Source organism: Manis pentadactyla, chromosome 14, assembly GCF_030020395.1.
Source record: "Manis pentadactyla isolate mManPen7 chromosome 14, mManPen7.hap1, whole genome shotgun sequence".
Classification (NCBI taxonomy): Eukaryota; Metazoa; Chordata; class Mammalia; order Pholidota; family Manidae; genus Manis; species Manis pentadactyla.
Window position 1 is genome coordinate 41,228,638 of NC_080032.1, and position 24,291 is coordinate 41,252,928.

At 39.3% G+C, this 24,291-nt stretch overlaps 1 protein-coding gene across 6 annotated transcripts in view; it reads left to right on the top strand.

The window, feature by feature from the left end:
• The window catches only part of NEK10 (NIMA related kinase 10), a 208,377-nt gene that overhangs the window by 156,362 nt on the left and 27,724 nt on the right, over nt 1-24,291 (top strand). The window contains exons 30-33 of one of the 6 annotated variants that reach the window (XM_036886203.2): nt 9,635-9,672; nt 9,772-9,912; nt 18,625-18,654; nt 20,464-20,564. In XM_036886203.2, coding sequence (XP_036742098.2) covers nt 9,635-9,672; nt 9,772-9,912; nt 18,625-18,654; nt 20,464-20,564 — 310 coding nt within the window. Of the gene's footprint in view, nt 1-9,634; nt 9,913-18,624; nt 18,655-20,463; nt 20,565-24,291 lie in introns of all 6 variants that reach the window. The other 5 variants (XM_057492430.1, XM_036886204.2, XM_036886205.2 and 2 more) reach the window with 5 other exon arrangements.

Genomic DNA, 24,291 nt, shown 5'->3' on the forward strand with positions numbered 1-24,291 from the left:
TGTTGGCCATCTGAATTTTTTCTTTGGAGAACTGTCTGTTCAGCTCCTCTGCCCATTTTTTAACTGGGTTATTTGCTTTTTGCATGTGGAGGCTTGTGAATTCTTTATGTATTTTGGATGTTAACCCCTTGTTGGATATGTCATTTACAAATATATTCTCCCATACTGTAGGATGCCTTTTTGTTCTGTTGATGGTGTCCTTTGCTGTACAGAAGCTTTTTAGTTTGATGTAGTCCAATGTATTTATTTTTGCTTTTGTTTCTCTTGCTCAAGGAGATGCATTCATAAAAAAATTGCTCATGTTAATATTCAGGAGACTTTTGCATATGTTGTCTTCTAAGAGTTTTATGGCATCATGACTTACATTCAGGTCTTTGATCTATTTTGAGTTTAATTTTGTGTATGGGGATAGGCAATAATCCAGTTTCGTTCTCTTGCATGTAGCTGTCCAGTTTTGCCAACACCAGTTGTTGAAGAGGCTGTCATTTCCCCATTGTATGTCCGTGGCTCCTTTATTGTATATAAATTGACCATACATGCTTGGGTTTATATCTGTGCCCTCTAGTCTGTTCGATTGGTCTATGGGTCTGTTCTTGTGCCAGTGCCAAATTGCTTGATTACTGTGGCTTTGTAGTAGAGCTTGAAGTTGGGGAGCATAATTCCCCCAGCTTTATTCTTCCTTCTCAGGAATTTTTTGGCTATTCGGGGTCTTTTGTTGTTCCATATGAATTTGAGAACTATTTTCTCTACTTTGTTGAAGAATGCTGTTAGTATTTTGATAGGAATTGCATTGAATCTGTAGATTGCTTCAGGCAGGATGGCCATCTTGACAATATTAATTCTTCCTATCCATGAGCATGGGATGTGTTTCCATTTATTGGTATCTTCTTTAATTTCTCTTAAGAGTGTCTTGTAGTTTTCAGAGTATTAGTCTTTCACTTCCTTGGTTAGGTTTATTCCTAGGTATTTTATTCTTTTTGATGCAATTATGAATGGAATTGTTTTACTAATTTCTCTTTCTACTAGTTCATCATTAGTGTGTAGGAATGCAACAGATTTCTATGTATTAATTTTGTATCCTGCAACTTTGTTGAATTCAGATATTAGATCTAGTAGTTTTGGGGTGGATTTTTGGTTTTTTTTAATGTACAATATGTCATCTGCAAACAGGGACAGTTTAACTTCTTCCTTACCTATCTGGATTCCATTTATTTCTTTATGTTGTCTGATTGCTGTGGCAAGGACCTCCTGAACTATGTGGAATGAAAGTGGAGAGAGTGGGCATTCTTGTCTTGGTCCCAGTCTTAAAGGAAAGATTTTCAGCTTCTCACTGTTAAGTATGATGTTGGCTGTGAGTTTGTCATATATGGCCTTTATTATGTTGAGGTACTTGCCCTCTATACCCATTTTGTTGAGAGTTTTTATCATGAATGGATGTTGAATTTTGTAGAATGTTTTTTCAGCATGAATGCAGATGATCATGTGATTTTTGTCCTTCTTTTTGTTGATGTGGTGGATGATGTTGATGGATTTTCGAATGTTGTACCATCCTTGCATCCCTGGAATAAATTCTACTTGATCATGATGGATAATCTTTTTGATGTATTTTTTGCATTTTGTTTGCTAATACTTTGTGGAGTATTTTTGCATCTATGTTCATCAGGGATATTGGTCTGTAATGTTCTTTTTTTGTGTGGTGTCTTTGCCTCATTTTGCTATTAGGGTGATGCTGGCCTCATAGAATGAGATTGGAAGTATTCCTTCCACTTCTACTTTTTGGAAAACTTTAAGAAGAATGGGTATTAGGTCTTCATAAAACATTTGATAAAATTCAGCAGTGAAGCCATCTGGTCCAAGAGTTTTGTTCTTAGGTAGTTTTTTGATTACCAATTCAATTTCATTGCTGGTAATTGATCTCTTCAAATTTTCTGTTTCTTTCTGGGTCAGCCCTGGAAGGTTGTATTTTTCTAGAAATTGTCCATTTTTTCTAGGTTATAAAGTTTGTTAGCACATAATTTTTCATAGTATTCTCTAACAATTCTTTGCTTTTCTATGGTGTCCCTAGTGATTTTTCCTTTCTCATTTTTCATCCTGTTTATGTGTGTAGAATGTCTATTTTTCTTCATAAGTCTGGCTAAGGGTTTATCTATTTTGTTTATTTTCTTGAAGAACTAGCCCCTGCTGTCATTGATTCTTTCTACTGTTTTATTCTTCTCTATTTTATTTATTTCTGCTCTAATCTTTATTATGTCCCTTTTTCTACTGACTTTGGGCCTCAGTTTTCTTCTTCTTATAGTTTCATTAATTGTGAGTTTAGAGTGTTCATATGGGGTTGTTCTTTTCTGAGGTAGGCCTGTATTGCAATATATTTCCGTCTTACCATGGCCTTTGCTGTGTCTCAGATTTTGTGGTGTTGTAGTATTGTTGTCATTTGTCTCCATACATTGCTTGTTCTCTGTTTTTATTTGGTCATTGATCCATTGTTTATTTAGGAGCATGTTTTTAAGCCTCCATGTGCTTGTGGGCTTTTTTGTTGTCTTTGCATAATTTATTTCTAGTTTCATACTTTTGTGGTCTGAGAATCTGGTTGCTACAATTTCAATCCTTTTGAATTTACTGAGGTTCTTTTTGCGGCCTAGTATATGATCTATTCTTGAAAATGTTCCATGTGCCCTTGAGAAGAATGTGTCTTCTGCTGCTTTTGTATGGAGAGTTCTGTAGATGTCTGTTAAGTCCATCTGTTCTAATGTGTTATTCAGTGCCTCTGTATCCTTACTTATTTTCTGTCTGGTTGCTCTGTCCTTTGGAGTGGGTGGAGTGTAGACATCTCCTAGAATGAATCCATTGCATTCTATTTCCCCTTTTAATTCTGTTAGTATTAGTTTTACATATGTAGGTGCTCTTGTGTTGGGTGCATAGATATTTATAATGGTTATATCTTTTTGTTGGATTTACCTCTTTATCATTATGTAATATTCTTCTTTGTCTCTTGTGACTCTCTTTGTTTCAAAGTTTATTTTGTATGATACAAGTTCTGCAACCCCTGCTTTTTTCTCCCTATTAGTTGCATGAAATATCTTTTTCCATCCCTTCACTTTTGGTCTGTTTATGTCTTTGGGTTTAAAGTGAGTCCCTTGTAGGCAGCATATAGTTGGGTCTTTTTTTTTTATCCATTCAGTGACTCTATGTCTTTTGATTGGTGCATTCAGACCATTTACATTTAGGGTGATTATTGATAGGTGTTTACTTATTGCCAGTGCAAGCTTTAGATTCATGGTTACCAAAGGTTCAAGGTTAACTTCCTTACTATCTAAGATGCTAACTTAACTCACTTAGTATGCTATTACAAACACAATCTAAAGGTTCTTTTTCTCTTTCCTTCCTTTTCTTCCTCCTCCATTCTTTATGTATTAGGTATCATATTCTGTACTCTTTGTCTGTCCCTTTTTATTACCTCTGGTGAGAGCTATTAAACCTTAGGAACACTTCCATCTATAGCAGTCCCTCCAAAATACACCGTAGAGATGGTTTATGGGAGGTAAGTTCTCTAAGCTTTTGCCTATCTGGAAATTGTCTATTCCTCCTTCAAACTTAAATGATAATCTTGCTGGATAGAGTATTCTTAGTTCTAGGCCCTTCTGCTTCATTGCATTAGATATATTATGCCACTCTCTTCTGGCCTGTAAGGTTTCTGCTGAGAAGTCTGATGATAGCCTGATGGGCTTTCCTTTGTATGTGATCTTATTTCTTTCTCTGGCTGCTTTTAATAGTCTGTCCTTTTCCTTGATCTTTGCCATTTTAATTACTATATGTCTTGGTGTTGTCTTCCTTGAGTCCATTGTATTGGGAGATCTGTGCACCTCCATGGCCTGAGAGAGTATCTCCTTCCCCAGGTTGGGGAAGTATTCAGCAACTATTTCCCCTAAGATACTTTCTATCCCTTTTTCTCTCTCTTCTTCTTCTGGTACCCCTATTATATGAATATTGTTCTATTTAGATTGGTCACACAGTTCTCTCAGTATTCTTTCATTCCTAGAGATCCTTTTTTCTCTCTGTGCCTCAGCTTTTTTGTAGTCCTCTTCTCTAGTTTCTATTTCATTTATCGTCTCCTTTACTGTATCTAATCTGCTTTTGAAACCCTCCATTGTGTTTCTCGATGATTATATCTCCATCCTAAATTCATTCCTGAGTTCTTGAATAGTTTTCTGTACCTCCAGGATCATGTTTATGATTCTTATTTTGAAATCTTTCAGGAAGATTGATTAGTTCAGTCTAACTTGATCCTTTTCTGGTCTTGTTGAGATTTTGCTTTGAACCAGGTTCCTTTGACGTTTCATATTTCTATGTGGCGCCCTCGAGTGCCCAGAAGCTCTACTCTCTGGAGCTGCTCAGCCCCTTGAGCGATGTCGGAGATGGCAGGGGAGTGGTGCTGGTGCCTTGGGGGAGGAAAGAGCTGTTTGCTGCTTTCCGGGTGCTATGCCTGTCTCCACTGCCAGAATCAGTGGGCTAAATACACTCTATGCTTTGTGTTTGTAGCTGCTGTAGTCACAGGTTCCCTCTGGCTGGCCTGATGTCTGGGCAGGGTTTGCCAGTTTGCAAGCCAGGTCCAGGCTGGCTGGGAGGAAGGTGCTGCAGGCTGCATATCATGGTGGGGGGCCATGGAGCTGTGTAGCCAGCCAGGGGGTTGGAGCACCTGAAGATCATGAAAGTTCACAACTGTGCTCCGTGAAGTCTCTTCTTTTCCCCAGGTGTATGCAGTCTGGCGCAGCCTTCTTTCCTGTTGCTCTTTCAGGATTAGTTGTATTAATTATATTTTAGTATTATATGTGGTTTTAGGAGGAGGTCTCTGTCTTACCTCTCATGCCAACATCTTTAATCTCCAGTTTCTTGGTTTTCTAATGTGAAGTATGAATCCATTCTGCAAAATATTTAGAACCTAAATGAGAAGTTAAAATCTAAAAGAAGATAGCCAAGCTAGGAAATAGAAGAAAAGTAAATTGAAAATCAAGGCTGTAGAGATTTTTAGCAATTATGTGTCATATATGAAATGATTGAACACTTACAGTGAGACCCTGGGCAGCTCTTCTTCCTTTGGGACCCAAAACAGACTCTTAAAACAAGGGAGTTGTTCTCATGGAGAGAAAGCCACAGTGAGGTACATACTTGACCTGAGCACAGCTTCCAGGGTTTAGAATTCAAACTTGGACTCTGATAAACAGTGCAGAGAAGGCTTAAGCATGAATTCTAAACTTCGGTCACCTGAGGCATCAGGTGCCATATGTAAGCCAATTGTCTGCTAGTTTAATCATTTTCTTTAATCATTTCAGAAAATCATTTTCAATTAGATCATCTAAATGATCTAAAATCTCCTGCCTCTGTTACCCCTTGCTAGGAAAGAATTATAAATGGGCTTCACTTTTTACCAGTTTCTATCGAGGTTTAAAACTGATAGTTCTAATCTAATGAGTCATAATATTTTATTTCACTTGGAACTAGATTATCCTGGATAGTAGAATTTAATAATGCACACCAGGGCCTCAGTCTCTTTATTACATGTACTCAAGTCCTAGTAAGCTTTGGTCATTGGACTATGAGTTTCTTAAGAACATTTGTTCACTCATTCAATTAATTTTTATTATTGTCTGCTGATATATATCAGACTATGCCTGGTCCATCTTTACATTCCCCAGGACACACAGTATTGCACGTAGGTGCCAGCTCACAGGTACTTGTTAATTAACAGATGAATGACTGTTATCTTTGCCTAAATTCTATTTCACTGTAATAGGACTAAAATCTCACCTACAGGTTTGAGTCTACAGCCTTTGCTATAGTCACAGCTTAAGGCCCAATTTGTTTTTTTAAGATTCTGTTGCCCAGGCAACAAGATTTCTCCATGCCTGCTTGCATCCTGTTGCCAAGGCAACAGGAGATAGTTGCCAGGCTGGTTTGAGACATGGTATATTTGCAATATCAGAGATGCCTGTGTTCACAACTTCTTTGATTAATCAGGGTATGCATAATTATATTCAAGGATGTGTGCCTGACTCTGGATTTTGCATATAAAGATGATTGTGGATGTTTGTGACTACCCAGCATTGTTGATGTGACCAGAAAGACCCTTGTGTAGCCCCCAGACCTATGGGTCTTGCCTCCTTTTTAGCAGGAGTCTTGCTTATTTTGCCTTGTTGGTATTCTCTTTGCTGACCCCTTTTCCATGATCCATATCTAGTTTTACTTAAACTGAATAAATACTGCTTGATCACTACTTGCCAGAATCAACCTAGTCTATCTGCCAAGTCACAAGTAGTCTTACAGAAACAGTTTCTTGTCCGTAACCCACTTTATTCCTTTGATGTGACAGTTCTAAACTTCCATGGCTTATTGCTCATTTGTTTCTACTGTGACTGGAGTAGGAGATGAGAGCCGCAGGAACATTATGTCCCTTCCTGTGGTGCTACCAACTCCATTTACATTCTAGGTAGATGAAAAGCCCTTATTGAGCAGGAACACTCAACCCTCCATAATGTTGCCTTTTCATCTAGGACATATTTAGGAATACCACTACCTGAAAAGAACTTTTAAGCAGTAAAAATTGGGTATCTCAGACAGTGTGGTTCCAGAGCCTTAGCAGGTGTTATCTTACTGTTGTAAGCTAAGCCTCTCATTTCATAAGGCTAAATATTTCTTCCTTTTATCAACATCGAATAACATTAACTGCTTTTCACAGTTGAATTAAATTATGTCATGCACTTCCAGTGCATGTGAAAGTATTTCCTTGGTTCAGAGACTTATATTTAAAAGAACTTTACAAGAAATAAAACTCTGCTCCATCTTCTTCATGGCCAGGATTCTTTTGACAAAATAATTTTCCCATTTCAAGTGACCCCACACTTGAATTAATTAAGTGAAAAGCTGATTTAAAAATTATGAAGCTCATACCTTCCATCTTCACCTTACCAGTTAGTAGTTGGAGGTGGAAGTTGTAGGCTAACACTCATATTCAGTACTTCACTCTCAGTTTTGGTTTATAAATTCTGGATGAATCTACCCCAGATCTGAAGAGAGTTGGAAGCATGACCTTTCAGAATCCTTTGAAACCTTCTGTTTCTCTGAAATTGTTCCATCAGCTTGAACTTCTGTCAGTCAATGCCCATTTCAAAACTTTCAGAGGATACAAGGTTCATTCTGTGAAGCCTTTTCACCAGAAAACATATCTGAAATGTTCTCTGTGTTAAACGATTTCTGTCTATTTTCCATCTTGCACTATCAGAGGAAACCATGCTGTGCAGCCATATGTTCTATTGGACATACACACTCAATCTGGTTCAATCTGGAGGCACACCTTCCCTCAGGCTCTCTGCACAACTTCAATCTCTTGTCCATCTGTGAGATCGACGATTGTATAGTCAAAAGTTGTCACTTCTGGTTACAATGAGTCCTTTCTATGAGGAAATTTCAGATGACCGTGTTTTCTTGTGATCCTTGATATAATTTCTGGAAAAATTAAGTTTTTCTGCTACACTTGTACAATTTTTGTAAGTCCCAAGACTGCAGGAGCTGTTTCTTTTGGCCATCCTGTTTCTAATGTCTAGCACAGTTTCTACACATAGTGGGCACTTAATAAGGGTTTGTTGAATGAATACATGAATGAATGTATGATGGATATTTTTAAAAATGCCTCATGTTAACTAAAGAGGAATTTAGAGTTATATTAAGGGGTAGTGAAATGGGCTGCAGCTCAGCATGTCAGGAGGGTCTGTTCCACAGACACCACTAGCCTGTTTTTTAATATGTAAAAATGCTTGAAATTTTGGAATCTATAAAACAACTGGAATAGTCATCTAGTTAACTCAATGTGTGAGTGGTTATCAGCTATCTAGAGCACCCATAAACTTACGAATGTAAGATTCCCACGAGATACATTTTAATTCACTGTTTAAGACAGTGGGATCCATGCAGGACTGCAGAGTAGCAGCCATGAGGCATAACGCGTAGCCTCTGTCATAATGTCTGCGAGGACAATGACCAGCATCTCCTAAGGAAGGGTCTGAAATGCACTGGCAAATATGGAGGCCACTAGTAGAAATTGAAATGTAGCTAGTGGGACTGAAGAACTGAGTTTCTCATTTCACTTTAATATTAATTTAACTGCAAAACTGCATGTAAAATAGCTAATTGATTTTATGTTTAGTACATGTTAAAATCATACTATGTTGGATATATTTGATTAAGTAAAATGTCTTATTAAATGCATTTCAATTTTTTCTTTCAACTTTTTAAAAGTGTGGCTACCAAAAAATTTAAACTTATGTTTGTGGTTTGCATTATATTCATCTTGGACAAATGCTGGACTTGTCAGTGTCATTCAGTTGTGTTGCTGGGATACAGCGTGTGTGCAAGGTGCTCTGTTCCACAGCTGAGGCCCGAGACACCCTGCTCATATTTGGGCACGACCAAGATTATGGCCCTCTTTGACCTTTCTAATGGCAAGGTCCATTCATTTTCTCTCTTTAAGTATGCCCCTCCTCCCAGGACAAGGAAGAGTGTGTTAACAGTTTAAGGCTGGCAAGTTTCATGTACTGTTCAAGGCTCTGGAGACTTGGGCTGAGACTGGGGTGGGAAAAATAATGGCATCAAGAGAGGGCTGGCTTGGTGGGGAATTAAGGGGAGAAAAAGGACAGGGAATGAACTTGCAGTTGGATGTAGACATTTTGTAATCATTCTAGTACTTAAATTGGGTGGTGGGTACATAAGCCAATATAGTTAGGCTTCATAACTTTATGTGTTGCTATGCCAGGATATATAAAAAATTCTGTGATTAAGATGAAAGGGTAAGAGAATGATCATCCAGGTTTATTTATATATTTCAATCCCTGTTTATTCCTTCTCAGCAAAATATCAATCATGTGCCTTAAATGCAATAATGTTCAGTATGGTTTTGTTGGACTGCATTAAATTTAGTATGATCCTTACAACTTGTCAGGACTCAGATGTTTCTTATTTCATTCCAAAAAATTTATTAAGAAATTGTCTCTAAATAACAGTGGGAATACAAGGTTAGAGGTTATTTATGGCTGTCCCTGGTGGGGTCTAAAGCCACCTCCCTGGGTGGGAAGTTCTGAGACCAACATGACAATGATCAGGAAATCTAGAATTTTTTTGGGCAGAGCAAACAATTGATGTTAATAACACTGGAAACTTAAGGCAAAATATAATCATCTTAAATGCAAAAATCATCTTACTTCCTAGGAAGAGTTATAATTCCCTTTTTAAGATAACAGAAACAAAGCATGAAAAAATACTACTTGTAAAGTAATAAATATTTCAGTTTTAATGCAAAATCAATATTTTCATTTTACGCTTAAGAAAATCATTCAAGGTACTAAGATTTAGGCTCTGAATCATTTGTAGAGCTTATAAACAATCATGTTGGGACAAAGTTCTTCCATTTGCCAGTAGAATGCCAGGTTTGAATATGTTGATTTTCCTCCTATTAAGTCTTGAGAGGGTCTTGTGGGAAAATAACATTTGTTTCTACAGTGTAAACCATGTCTGGGTGTAGGCTCTCAGTAAATGTTAGTGAAATCCAAGTTGAGTAAGTCCTTCTAATGACCCCTAATTCTGTTTTCAGGGACTTCACTGGTGGAATAGGATCAAGACCAAGAGCAGGTAATTCAGCGCTGGCAGCAACGAAACCCTACACGCCCCCTGAAGTCCAGATGATCGTATGTCACAGTTGCCTGTCTTTCCCCCTTTTTATTTCTTCAGCTTTGCCGCCTCTTGACCTGCTTCTGAGAGTGCCACCCCTTATGCTCCAGGCCCATGTTAAGGAGCTAGAGGCCGAGTTAGGGACAGGGTGGCAGTCCCATAGCGTTCCTGCTGTGATTCTTCACAATCTCAAAGAACATGGTAGTACTTATTAGATGGGGTTGATGGCAAGCACACCATGGGCGGGCACAGAATTATAGTTGGGCCTGAAATGTCTGAATGATGCTGGGGAGGTAGTTTTCATCCAGACAGCAGGGAATTTTGTTTTGTTTGTCCACCGTTAACTCGTTTGGCAACTTAACCGTATCAAAGTGCTTTCTGTGTTCACTTATTCGATTGAAATATTGTAGGCTGTTTTCCTAAGATTTGCATTTTTGCTTTGGTGGGAATGTCAACCACTTGAACTATTGATGCTTAATGTGCATACCTACTAACAAAAACCAGTAACTGTTTTACATACATATTTCTGTGAGCTCTACACCTGTATGATAGAAGAGAAGAAAGCCTTTTTTTCTATCCCCTTTATTCTGACACTGTTTTTTTGGTGATTTTTTTTGTGTGTGTATTTGATTAAAAGAACATTGCTGTCACATTTTTTCTCTAATAATTTAAAAATTATGGATTCTTAAAACATGAAAGTTTATAGTAATGGTTTGAGGAAAAACCATTGAGTGTGTTAATTAATGTTTCTAATTGCTATTGAAGAGTACCCATGTGCACTGGTAATATTAAAATTGTTAGCTAAAACTGGACAATTTAGGGAGGACATTTGGTAATTGTGCTTTTAACATATATATATGAGCATTTGACTCTTGAGTATAAAATTGTTTTACCACTTCAATTAATTTGGAATCATTGCTCGATGCTATATCTTTACTTTGGCTTCCTTAACTCACATTCTTTTGTACAGTTAACACATGCAGTGAACATAGGTGATATAAACTGATTTACTGTAATATTAGCCCATGTCTCCACATTTATGCAATTTATTTTGGAAGAGTTATTGAAAGTTTGGGGCCATTTGCACCATCAGTGTAGATGCCAAAAAGATGGTTTTGTTGTAAAGATGTCCATAGCTATCATGCTGATTGTGCTGCACTCCTGCTGTTCTGGCATAAGGTAAGTTCATGTCATGATCATGATGCTCACATGATTGCTGTTGCCTGACTTTATAATAAATAACAATAGCATAACACATGTTTACAGAAGCAATTCATAGTTGTATTGTGATTCATAATAGGGATTCCTCTTCCTAATGGGCATGTTTTGCTCACCTGGCTTAAGACTTGATGTCATATTAGTGAAATGGATCTGATTTCTAGAGGTTTAAACAAACTACTTTCATTATAGCACAGTGTACATATAATATATTCTGTTTCTTAAGCCTACAGCTTGTTATACCCTCCAGTTTAAAAAAAAATCTACTGATTCACATATTGTTAACTTAAAATGTAATATATCATAGCATTTTAAGTGTCAGTGAATGCTAAAGTTCACCCATAAAGGAGTGATTACTTTCTACTAATATTTTTGAGCACATTAATGCACACAGAAACATTTAGGTTGTTCCCAATGGGTCATTCTACCTTCAAGTAAAAAAAAAAATTAATTATTTTCCATCTAAATGCGAAATTGTTTTCCTGCATGTTATAAAAGTCATGCTTTTAAAGCTGTTGTGGGTAAATTTGGGCTATTGGTTGCTTTGTCAAGTCACAAATAGCTAGTATCAACTCCATCCACTTAGATCATCTGCAAATCATGCTCCATTCTAGTTGCCACCTTTGTATCTCTAGCGTAAGAAAATAAAAAGGTGCCACAGCTCTCCAACAGCAGGGAAGCAAGCTTGGCTAAGGTTTCATGAGACACTTTTGGTCCAGTCAGTTGTAAGTTGTGTCTTAAGTATTTGTTATTCAGACTAGGCAAATCATGGAAATGTGTGAATGATTTATTTTAAAAATTAAGCAGATGATACTAAGGTATTTTCATTTACTTAACTTAAGATTTAGCTTTCTTGGATGAAAAGGAACATGCTGGAAATTATGTACTACCAACAGCTACAGTATTGCCCAAATGTTCTGAAAAAAATTGTCAGGGAGGAAAGAATCTTGTCAAAACCTGGCTATGTCCCCAAGACTATATCTAGTACATAAACATCATTTTCCATATGCTATGGCAGAACAAAGGTGAAAACTATTATTTTAGACTATCAAGGGGCTATATTATAATGTGATCTTGTCTATTTCTAACGTGGGTATCATGGTCATACTTTGGTGATACATAGTATTTAATGCACCTCCAAACTCCTGTAGAACCACCATTTCAAGTTAACATGGAACCATTTCAAGTTAACACTATTAAAGTCCCCTTGTTCTGTTTTTAATACTAACTAGCTTGTGTAAATAATGTATTTCGTACATATTCTTCAGTTTAAATAACAGACTGTAGTTCTTTGCCAACAGAAATGAAAATTTAGGACTTTCTATATTGCACGGATGAAAATAATAATTGACATGGAATCAATGGATGTATAAACATTTTTAACATGTTAATTATTTCAACTCTATTTCCATAACTTTAGCAGTCACTTGTAGAATACCACTTCACAATTTTAAGCCATATCTGAGTACCATCTGCATTATTTTCCTAATAAATGTTCCTTTGACTCACTTTCTCAACTTAAATTTATTTAAAGGGGAGTTTATATTATTGCTACATATATGGAAAACCAGTATAAAAATCACTTGTCATAAGTAGATGACAAATGTGAAGATAAATGCAATATAAGCAAGGCAACATTATTAAACTCTAAGTAGATATTGTTATCTGCTTATCCTGTGGTCTGTTTTCTTTGTTATGAAAGGGTGTTAGTTAATATTTGAGAAGCAATGATGACATACTCAGTCCACACTGAAACGTAATCCTTGATATAATCAGTAGAAAGAAAAGAAAACTGGAAAAGTTCATGCCCAGTCTAGTTATTAATAAAATTATGCTGTAGAAGTGCCTTATGCCTTGGGAAACTCAGTTCTTTAAAAATAATTGATTCTGTTATTTATAGAGTCAAATCAATCAAACAACTGGATATTTTGAATGGGAAAAAACAGCCTACGGTATGTTGTATATGAAAAAGAAACAGTTCTTTCCTTTTGTGGCAGGGGAAATGGTATATATTTGTGAAAATTAAATCATACTAAAACATACTATGAGAAATGTATTCTTTGCCAAGTATGTAGAATACATTTTAATATTGTGGATGCTATTAGTGAGGGTCAAATGTAAATTTGGGGGAGCATCAATCAAGCCTAAATATAAAGGGCAAATGTAATGTCAACCAAGACTATGGCCTAATTTTACTGGATCAACAATGACATTTTCCCTTCCTTTGCTCAGTTTTTCATTTTTCAGCAGCTAACACCCAGGCATTGAACTGATGGATGGGAATTCTTATGCTCTGCATTTTGAATAGAAATTGTCACTTCACGATTCCTGGGCTCTTAATTATGCTTTCTTACTAGATGACTGAGAAGCTATTTTTATATTTGTCTTTTGTTCATAAAGGTCAGATCTAAATAAAGTAGCCTATGTTTCATCCAGATATTCTAGAGAACACAGCTAATATTCTAGTCCTTATTACAGGCAACCTTTAGTAGCTTACTTTCAAGTCAGTTATTGACATAAAGTAATTCATACTAAATCTTGTAATTGCCAATGTGATTTTGAGTAGATGCCTTCTCTCATTTTATTGCATAGTAATTCTTCTAGCATATAAAAATGTGCTCACCTGAATTTAATCAAGTCTCTTATAATACTAGTCTATACCATGCAATTTGGCATAGAATTTCATGCTTTTCTATATTGTTTGATGGGATTTGGGTATATTGGTTGGATTTCTCAACCAGACTGTAAGCACCTCTAGTAAAGTTTGCATATAACTTGAGTATTTCCTCTGAAATCAGGCCCTCGAAAATTACTTACTGAGTAACTGATGCAGAACTACCCCTGTAGAAAACTTCATCTTTGCTATTGAGAGCAACTGCACAAGTAATCCTACAATTACTCAAATAATAGGGAAACTGAAATTTTAATAACATTAAAACCCTCCAGATTGGGAAAGGGGGCAAGAAGAGGAGTTTGTTCCATTGCCGTTGCTCTGCACCTCTCTGCCTTCTGCTTCCCCTCTTGCTCTGTAAAGCCCAGGAATAATCATCCCAGTGATGATTGCTTTTTAATTCTTCACACTAAATGAGGCTCTGAGAGGCTGTAGATCAGATCCCAGGAGGAGGATGCCTGGAGATATAGATTGTTTTCCTATTCTTTGTAGGTAATGTAATGTCTTTCCAGAGGTGATCCCAATCCAAGATCAACTGCAAATCAGCTGTTAATGGCAGCTCATGACCCTGGGAGTTTCTGCCCAGGGAAAGGATAAACGGGAGGAGGGAAGAAAGCTACACCACCCGCTGGTAGGAATAAAGGGAGGCCAGTGTGGCTTGGGTGGATCGTAGCTTAGTGAGCAAAATAACTGAGTCAGTGGAGAAAAGCAAGGCTGTCACATTCCAAACTGCCATTATTAATGTTTTTCAGTGGAATTTTAAAAATAGTTTCAGAATGTTTATAAATCCCTTTGAATTGTTGTCTTACAGTAATTTGAATTTGGAGGGTGGTGACAGGTGGGCCAACAGTACCGAGGAAGAGGCAGGGGGCCCCCTGCCTGCCCTCTAGTATAGCTGAGACGGGGCCATTCTTAATTGAGTCTTCACTACTGGTTGCATAGATTATTTGGGACATTTTAGATAGTGTGATAATTACAATTTTTTTTACTGTATTGTAGTGCAAAAGCACAATAATTCTTAAAGTTACTTATTAATGATGGAACGAAGATAAAGGAGCTGGTTCCAAGTGCATTTGAAGAACAGAGATTTATATAGTTAGTCAAGAAAGAAAACCTGAAATAACATTGCTAAATTAAGCATAAGACCAGTGAGATGTCTACATAGCAATAAAATCATATATATTTTGTGACTAACTTCTTGATCGATCTATAAAATCATACCCCTCTGTCAATTTCTGCAGGCTGATTGCTAGCACTATAGGCTATAAACTGCACCTTTATTGGCATGGATTGTTAGTGAAATGTACTGGGTCATTACCCGAGTATTAGCTCGGATCAAGTGGAGTTCTGGAAAAATGCTCTAGCATGATAGCAGAAAATCAAGCAATGATCATTTTTGCCTCTTTTCTATAATTGAGATGAACTTTACTTGTCCAGGAAATTGAGTGTGGAGTTGGTGGGGGATGGCATCTTTTCTTTCTGTTCCTTTTAGTTTGATTGGTTAGCCTTCATATCTATAGCGCTGAGCATAGTGTATTTTTCACACCACAGTATTTTCTTCTTGAGAATTCTGGGCTTCATCAATACAGTTGACTTTCGGAGAAAAAAAATGGTCCCTCTAGCAGAAATAAAGGGAGCTAGCATGACTTGGTTAGCCACTGTAGCATAACATAAGTAGAAACTAAGTCAATGGAGAAAAGTCAGCCTGTATGGAGTAGACCAACTAGTTGCACGTGCTATTCTAGGCCATGAACTCAGTAACAAAAATCTAACTTTCTATATTACTCTAATTATTTAATTATTAATTAAAATATTTTTCTATATTATGTTCAACACTGAATTTAATTTTTATATTGAGCCCCCCATTCCACATATCAGAAAACATAATCTATTAGCATAAAGGTAAATTTCAAAGGGTTAGTGATTTCTTTATCATACCAGGCTTACAGTCAGACACATTGAGGATGGCCCTTCTCCCTGTTCTTCAGTCCTTGGTGGTATTTTTGTTCCAAGGACTTAGTTGGCATCTTGGTACTGGGGCTTTGGGACCCCTGTCTAGTATCTGGTATGATTACTAGGTGTGGTTACCCGTCCACAGTGGCAGCCAAAGAAAGTAGTGGCACAGCTCCACCTGACTTCCAGTTCCCTGTCAGCGTGTCCACCCTGGCTGTGTCTCCCGGAATGAAGGCAGGACCTCCACAGGGCAAGCGCTCGCGTTCTGTGGACTCACCTTCTCAGGGGAAGGGAGGGTTACCCTGCTCTTCCCCTCTCCTCTGGGCCTGGACACGTGGGAACTCAGAGCCCTGTGCCTCTGCCACCCCGGGGGCCCTCGGCTGCCTCTGCCCCACGCCACACTGGTGCAGGGACCATCTGCAAGCTGGGGCCTCCCAGACTCGAAGGGAGTTCCTGCATCCGGCCCTCCTGGCCTGCCAGCCCCAGCCCAGACTTTGCCCAGAGTGAGCTGGAATTTGAGTCTTTCTTTTCTTCTCCTCATCTCTTCATCCTTCCTCTTCAGAGAAGCTTTTTTTTTTGATCTAAGAGGGGCAAGAAGAGGAGTTTGTTCCACTGCAGTTGCTCTGCACCTCTCTGCCTTCTGCTTCCCCTCTTGCTCTGTAAAGCCCAGGAATATTCTCTGTGTTCCTGGGTCCTCCCTGCCAGTCCATCATGGGCAACGCTAGCCTCATTTTGGGCTGCTTGACGGCAGGAGGCCCATGAGGTCAGAAGTAAGTGTGGGAAATAATAATAAGCAGTAAGTTTGTCGTGCAGCTCTTGCCCTGTGTTTTATGTAGTCATTTCCAGGCAATGTGACTTGAAAAATCCTGAGGTTATATTTTATATTTTATAAAAACCACTAGAGAGATAGCAAGTTTGGAATCAGGGGAAACCCTTATCCACACACACACACACACACACACACACACACACACACAAATACACACACATGCAAATTAAGCCTGAACAGGGTATGAGATGCATATCAGTAAAGGTTATGATTAAGCTAGAATTCAAGAGAGAAGGGCTTCAAGGCAACCTTGCTTCTTTGGCCTTTATAAACAGCTGGTTTCTGAAGATTCAGATGAAAGCAGGTAAAGGAGCTGATCACTCAGTGGGGGAGGAGCTGAGGCTTTGCTGCAGCTTCCTGCCACCCTGTGGGAAATCCTGCCTGGACTGGGTTGGGTAGCAGCTAGGCACAGGCTGCCAAGTCTCTTACTATAGTTTCCACCAGGTTGGGGAACTGTCCTTTGGTGTGTATTGGGAAGGATTCCATGCCCTGTCCACAGTCATCATCATGTTTCTCATTCCATCTCTTTCTGAAGCAGTCTCCTTAGCCTCTGTGCCCCACAGACAGGCAGTCACCACATGCTGCTCCAAACCAGGTCTTGTTTGTGCTAGGCCCCTTATGAAATCACCTTTCCTGAATGCAGTCTCCCTTATGGCTCCTTGCTGTCAAAAATAGTCCCTGCTACCTATTCAGCTGTGGCAGGACTATACCTTTGTATGGTAGTGCACACAACATCCCCTGTATGCTTTGTTGTCTTCCAGATGTGGCCCTCGCTTAACTGCCACCTGTTTTTTGCTGAAACTGTTGCTCTTCTCAGAGGTGCCACTCAAATAAGCCTTCCTCTCACCAAATCCATGTCCTGTACCTGCAGAAGGCCTATCAGTTCTTCACGGTCTCAGTGAAATGTTCACATAAACTCTCTATCCCTGTCCTGTGGTGTCTAGGTGAACCACCTGGGTAGCCCTTTGTGAGTGCAGCAGCCTTTGTCTAACTTCCGGTACCTTCTACACTGCTGGGCACAGAGGTTGATTGCCAAACATTTTAGATTTGAACTACAATTCAGTTACTATTTTTCATTTTATGTAAGTTAAGGAAAGAGGCTGGAGCAAATCTGTTCACCATACTTGCATTTAAAAGGTTGTATTATCTCTCACCTGGGCAGCTGGGCCAATACAGGGAAAACACCTGTATGTTTTGGACCCATTCATAAAGCAAAAATATCTTTTGTTTCTTCAGGGAACTCCTGCCTGAAACTTTCTCTTCTCCAGCTGTTTGAAAATGTCTTAATTCCACTTTAAAACACATTAAAAAAAAAAAAGAAGTATGTATATCCAGGGGCCCAGGCTTTAATTTGCTAGAAGAGCTCTTGTACTTAACGCAGAATGAGGCATATGCATGGACACTCACTGCAGTCTTATGATCATGAGAAGCTAAATTCAAACTAAGGGCCCATCAAGGCAGAAGTGGCTGCGTGAACTACAATGCATGCAGAACATGTCGTGCTATTCAATAGTGCTTAAAAAGAATAAGCTAGAACTGTGTATATGTGGATAAAAAAAGAATCTCCATGATAGATGAGTGAGAGAAAACAATTGTAAAACAGTTTTTTAATGTATCATCATTTATTTAAAAGGTGAGACGCTATAGATTTTCTACAATAGTAGCTTCCAAACTCTTGGAAACAACCCTCAGTGAGAAACATATTATATGTTAACTGAGTAGAACTTGACTACATGCAATACACTCTGAAAGTTTTCTATCCTGTTTCTTCTCATTCCATCCCATGCCATTCCATTCCAGTTTTCAAATGCTGGTAATGACCCATTGAACTCATTTCAGGACTTAAGCACAGTTTGAAACATACTTACTGAAGTATGCACTTAGGTATGTAAGTGGATTGAGAAGTGCCTAGAAGGTAAGGCACAAAGCTGACAGCAGAGGTTACTTCTGGGGGGGTGGCAGATGAGTAGTGGTTCCAGGGAGCCTCGACCCTCTCCCATAATACTTTGGTTGTTTTTATGTTTGTTTGCTTGTTTTACAATGGGCATGTATAATTAAACATTTAAAAATTTATTTTTTTGGAGAGTAAGCCATCACAGCTATTTTCAAAAGCCAATAATTTACTGGGATGGAGAGAGTAGTGGTCAAAGAATCTTAAGAAAAATAATTTTAAGTTACACTGCATAATTGAGTAGTTTGAAAGACAGGCATTCTAGCTAACCATCTCTGTTTTTATATTTAGGGCCACAGATGAACACATTCTTGTGGCAAGGTAGAGTAACACCTGTCTGAGATCCCACTCAAAATGTCATCACAAATCTAAGAACTCTCTGCCATGCTGTGAGATTTTTAACTTGTTACCTATGAATGTCACATACCAAAGGCATAAAGTAGTTAACATAAAAATGATCAAAGCCCAAGCCCTCTTGTTTCAGAAAATGCAATGTTAATGTTCCTGTAGCAATGTCAGCTTGGCCACATTACAAGGCCTCTAGTTTTCAGTATTGGTCTAGACAAGCAAGTGGTTATGTTTTGCTTCTACAGGAAGCACCACTGTAGAAAATATGTCCTGTGTACACTCGACCATCTCTCCAAGCTAGAGCTGGTATCTTCAGCTCTCTGTTTTCAATTTCAGAGCTGCTTTAATTCATTCTGATGTACCTCCACTTTTTTACCCTGAGGGTAATGTACTAAACCTCACCTTAATGGCCAACTAATTGGTGCTTAAAAGGAGTGAAACTGTGCCCAGGGGAGATAGATCCCTTAAATTTCAAACTTTTAAACAAGGTATTAAATGCAGATGAACTAGAACTAGATTAAATCTTGTGTGAATTTCTCAACTAACTCAGTAAGGATACCCCCAAAGAAACTATTTCTTTAGCTGTCATATTTCCTTTTGTGTATTGTGCCCACAATACAAATTTTCTTATGCATATAATAAAACAAGTTGAATCTTTTCATAACCTCACTAAATTTTCTCTTTAAATGTTTTGAAAACAATTTTTTTTATGGTAGAATATGTGAGTTGTCTCAAGAAGCATTTATGTAAGAATCGTGTTTTAAAAACTTAGCTGTTGCTAAAGTAAAATGATTGTATTCACATTTAATTTCACAGAGGCTCAAGGATGTTTGGAAGGAAGGAAGAAGGGACTTTGGAAAAAAGGAAAAATGTCAAAAAAAGCATTATTTCAGAAAGGATGCTGTTGGTTATGGGGAGGAAGGGAAAGAGTAGAAATTGCTGTGGGGAGAGGATAATATACATCCTCAAATCTGAGGTCTCTCCTCCATTTTCTCTACAGTGGATCTAAGGGTGAGAAGAGGCAGAGGTGGATTTGTGGCTAATCTAGGGGTCAATGCTAATCCCTTAAGTAGCTTTATATTCTTCCGAGTTAAGACTGTACCACTTGTGACTATGACATGTGAAGCTGAGGAAGCAGCTCACATGCAATTTGACAACAAGATAGCCTAAAACTATGAAAGTGGTGTGACTATGATGAAAATTAAGGAAAAGTTATAAACATGTCATATTTGGACCTAGAGAGAAATCCATATGAAAGTTATAATTTGTAATAAGAATTTGAAAGCTCTACAAATTATAATTTTTGTGATTGTTTTTCTGCAAGATTGCTTATTCATTGCTTGCACTTAGTTGTTTTAATAAAGTTAGTTTAAAAATTATTATTGAGGATATACTGAATTTTCAAATTTAAAAGCATGAATTTGTTAACTGCACGTTGTCTGAAGCCCATCTTTTCAATGTCGACAGTATCCAAGGCACCACTGACCCCTGGTGGCAGCCAGATGAAATTGCAAGCAAAATTTCCAAGTGAGAAATAGTCTCAGATGTTATAAAAGATAACATCATTATGTAACTTAGAAGTCTGAGAGTAAAGGGAAGGAATTGTGCATCCGATATCATAAAATATTGGAGTGTTTACAGGCTCTCTGCATATTGTCCCATTGTTAGGGTCTTGGCTTTATGTTTGTTTTTTTTTTCAGAAGTTTACCCCATTTTTTACTAATAACACCTTTCAAAGAGAAAACCAAGGTCTTGACTAACTGCAAACTTTATCATCCACAGCATCTGCAGGGATTGCTGTATCCCAGAGGAAAGTACGTCAGATCAGTGATCCTATTCAACAGATCTTAATTCAACTGCACAAAATCATCTACATCACTCAGGTCAGTGTCCTAGCTTTTTATTTCCTTTACATCTTAAGTACAACTTCGGTGCTGATATTGCTGAAGAATTACATTGTGGAACTTTCAGTTAGAGAGAATGCTTGTTTATCCTCCCCAACTACATATATTTGGATATTCAGGGTAAAAAAAAGCAAATATGTCAGGTTTTCCTTAGGACTCCTAGCCTGCTCCTTCATAGTTAGCACCCAACTAAAAACAAAGCTCAATACAAATGACCCTTCAGTGTAAGGGTGAATGTAGGGACAGAGGTGGGCCTCTAGACATCTTCACTACAGGAAAGAAAGGAAAGTATTGCCCACTCATTAATCCTGAAGATGCTGGGTTAAAATGAAATGTAAACATAAAACCCACGATTATTCAAACTTCCTCTTTTGAAATCTCAGTGACTCTTAGGCACCAGGGAAGCAACCACTGTTAAAACAAAAGCTATTAATTATTTACAGATACCTGCTAATAAGCAATTTCAATGTTCAATAACAAAGGTGTGTACTGTTAATAAAAAAATAAGTTTCTGTAGGCAGAAAGTATACTCATTTAGACAAGAAAGTTTTATTTTAAAGTTTAAGATTGCATGTCATATGCAGTTCCTTCACTCATTCATTTGACATGCAATTATTAGGTGCCTGCTGTGTGCCAGACTCTATCTTAGGCACTTGAGACATAATCAGTGAGCAAAATATATAAACATTGTTTTACCCTAAGATTCAGAGAACCAATCTGGTAATTCTGTAAGTTCCCAACTGTGGCAATTACAATTATACATTCAGGTATTAGAGAGAAATACTACTAGGTCAATGGACCAGATGGGACTACTGTAAGTCAAACTTGGACTAACTAATACACCTACCTTCCCCACCAAAAAAAAAAGCAAACAAAACAAACATAAAGCATGTTGATTGGTGCACCACAGTGCTAGTATAAGACTATAGGAATTACTGTCAGTTTGCAACCAGTGTCTAGTATTCCCAGAAAGCCTGTGTATTTCCTTCTCTCCAGTGAACAGTCACTCTAGTAAATGACTGCAGATCTCTTTGGGGAGGGCTTGGAGGGAAATTTATAGTGTGTAATTATGGTAGTGCTTCAGGGCCCTTCCTCAAGGGCCGGCTTTCCCACTAATCAAGGGGCTTTGGGTCTGTGAACTGACCCAGGTCTGGAGACTGTGTGAGATGCTATGACTCCTCCCCTCTAACGACAGATCAAGTCATGATTTTGTCAACCAGACCTAGCGTTTCTTTTCTGTTATATAGATTAAGGAATAGTCTAGGAGACGGACCACCTATTTCCTCCCAGGAACTCCCTAATCCATCCACTACCACCAAAGATCCCTGTGGTCCAAGGCCTTCTACTTAACAGTATACTCCCTGCCACCCTTTATGTCAAATGCTCCTGACCTGTCACTGGTGGTCAGGTGCTTCCACTTGGCCTCCGCTCCTCTGGGCTCCCACCGTCACCGCGGGAGCCCCGCACTTTCAGCGTCATACTGGCTTACAGGGGAGAGCAACCAGGGAGTCCCACGAGGATGCTCAGGCTTCCTCTCCAGTGCCCGATTCTGAGCCAGAGGGGGGCTCTGGCTCTACATAACCTGGGAGCGAGTGTGCAGGTCGCGCATGGCACCCCAATGTTCCTGTCTCTCTAAGCCTTTGAATTCCCTCCTCCATATGCCAGGGAAGCCCTTGCATTTTACACTCGTTAAACATAGGCCACCATTGAGTCCAAGTTTTAATACACTTATCAGTTAAGCTGCTACCTCCAGCTGCAGGAACTAACACATTAAATCTGGACCCTCTAATAAGGGCACCCATATGAGTGAATCCAGCCTTGTCTAGTGCTGTATTTCAGTCTTCCTGGCCTAACCCCCTTAGAAGTCACTCCTGAACATGCTCTCTGGGTCGCTACTGATATGTAAAGCAGTTCTGCAATTCTTTTGATGCGTAAGCTATTCCCTCCTGGGTCATAATATGTACCAATTTCCCTGGATTTATGGAGATATGACCCTAGTTATGGACTTGACTCTTATTATTGTGCATCTTAATGGAAATAAGCATCCTTTTATGTCACCCCTCATCTGTCCCAGATGCATTTAGTATAGTTTTCCAGCAAAAGAAGGTGTGTCTTCTCAGACACCGGGTAATAAGCTACTTCCACTGACAATGAAAGTCACTCCATTCAGAGCGCCTTGAATTTCAAGATCGTCAGTTTAATCTGGGTCCAACAAGATGTCTCCATTTCAAGTTTTAGGGTCATGTTTTTTTCTAACTCTTTCATGAGAAACTTGGCCAAGTGTGCATTCAGCTGATAGGGTAATTTAGCAACCTGCCTGATTAAGTTTGTGTTTGATTGTCAGCCATAACAGTGTTGTAGTAGCAAGAAATAACCGTTTCTTTTAGGGCAGTCCTGCAGTCGTTGTGGGCCTCAGACTGTGACTTGAGCTGAGAGTTAGGGATCCAAGCTCGTCACTTCCTTCTGTTAAGTGCTGCCACGCGCTCTGAAGGACCCCTCCCACACCACAGTCCGTGTTGGCTTCATACTGACAACATACAGCCACTCGAGCTTCCAGGGCACTCGCTGCTTCAGCTGGCTCTTTGTCAGGGTGGTAACCCGATTAACTGGGATGCCACTGCGTGCCACGGATTACTGGCCGTTCGTGTCCTATTGGCAAAACACTCAACCCTGGGCTCAGTTCCCACAGTACGATCAAACCGATTCCCAAGTCCCATCTGTATGGGTCCTCCTGGGACATTCCTGGAACCAAATCTGGATCGTTCTGGACCTTCAGGAGACAGAAACCACACTGTAATTTTAACAGGGAAGGTTTAATGTAATGAATTGTTAAGGAGTTACTAACAGGTGGAGGGGAATATAAATCCAAAGACTATAGGAAGAGCAGATAGGAAAGCCACACCTGATAGGGCCGAGGCAGAGCACCCAAGAAGGGAACCAAGTGGAAGAAGCCCACCCTGAGCTGAAGCCCAGAGCTCCTGGGAAAGTCAGAGGAGTCGACGGAGATGCCGTGCTGGAGAAACTTGCAGGGAGGCTTCCCTCTGGAAGGCTGGGGCGAGCCACCCCTGGTGAGGGGCCGAGCTGAGGACCTTGCTGGAAATCAGCGTGTGAGGGCCACGTGCCGGGAACCAGCCGAGCCTGCCTCCAGTAGGTGTTGCTCTGTGGGTCTCTGGGAAGATACCTGCAGGACTGGTGCCTCTGAATCTGACCGCGAGGGGTCTCCATTTCTGCCGAGTGCTCAGTGCTGCAGACTAAGGCAAGGGACGAGCATATTCCTCCCCCAGAGTCCCTCCAGTGCTCTCGCTGGTAGAGCTGAGCATCCTGCCCCCTGGCAAGGGAGGCAGGCACCAGGGTCACAAGCAGGGCAGGGAAGGATGGACTTGGTGCTGAAAGGCTGTAGATAGACACCTGGCCCACTTGACCTGGTGGGCTAGGCAAGGAATTCCCTTCTTGAGGACATGCCCACCTCAGGTTCCACCACTTCCACTGTGGCATCTCCCTATCCTGGAGAGTAGCTTGTCTCTTAGCCATCACGCTTTTCCCCAGATCGACTATTCTTTTCAGTCACCCTGAGGCTAACCTTTAGAGACCCAAGGGTCTAAAATGGATTACTTCTTTGCATCCTCTGCTGTCAGCCCTTCTCTTAGGCAGTCCCACAGAATCGCTTGCCTGACTAAATGGAAGGGGGTGAAAGGGTGCAAGGAAA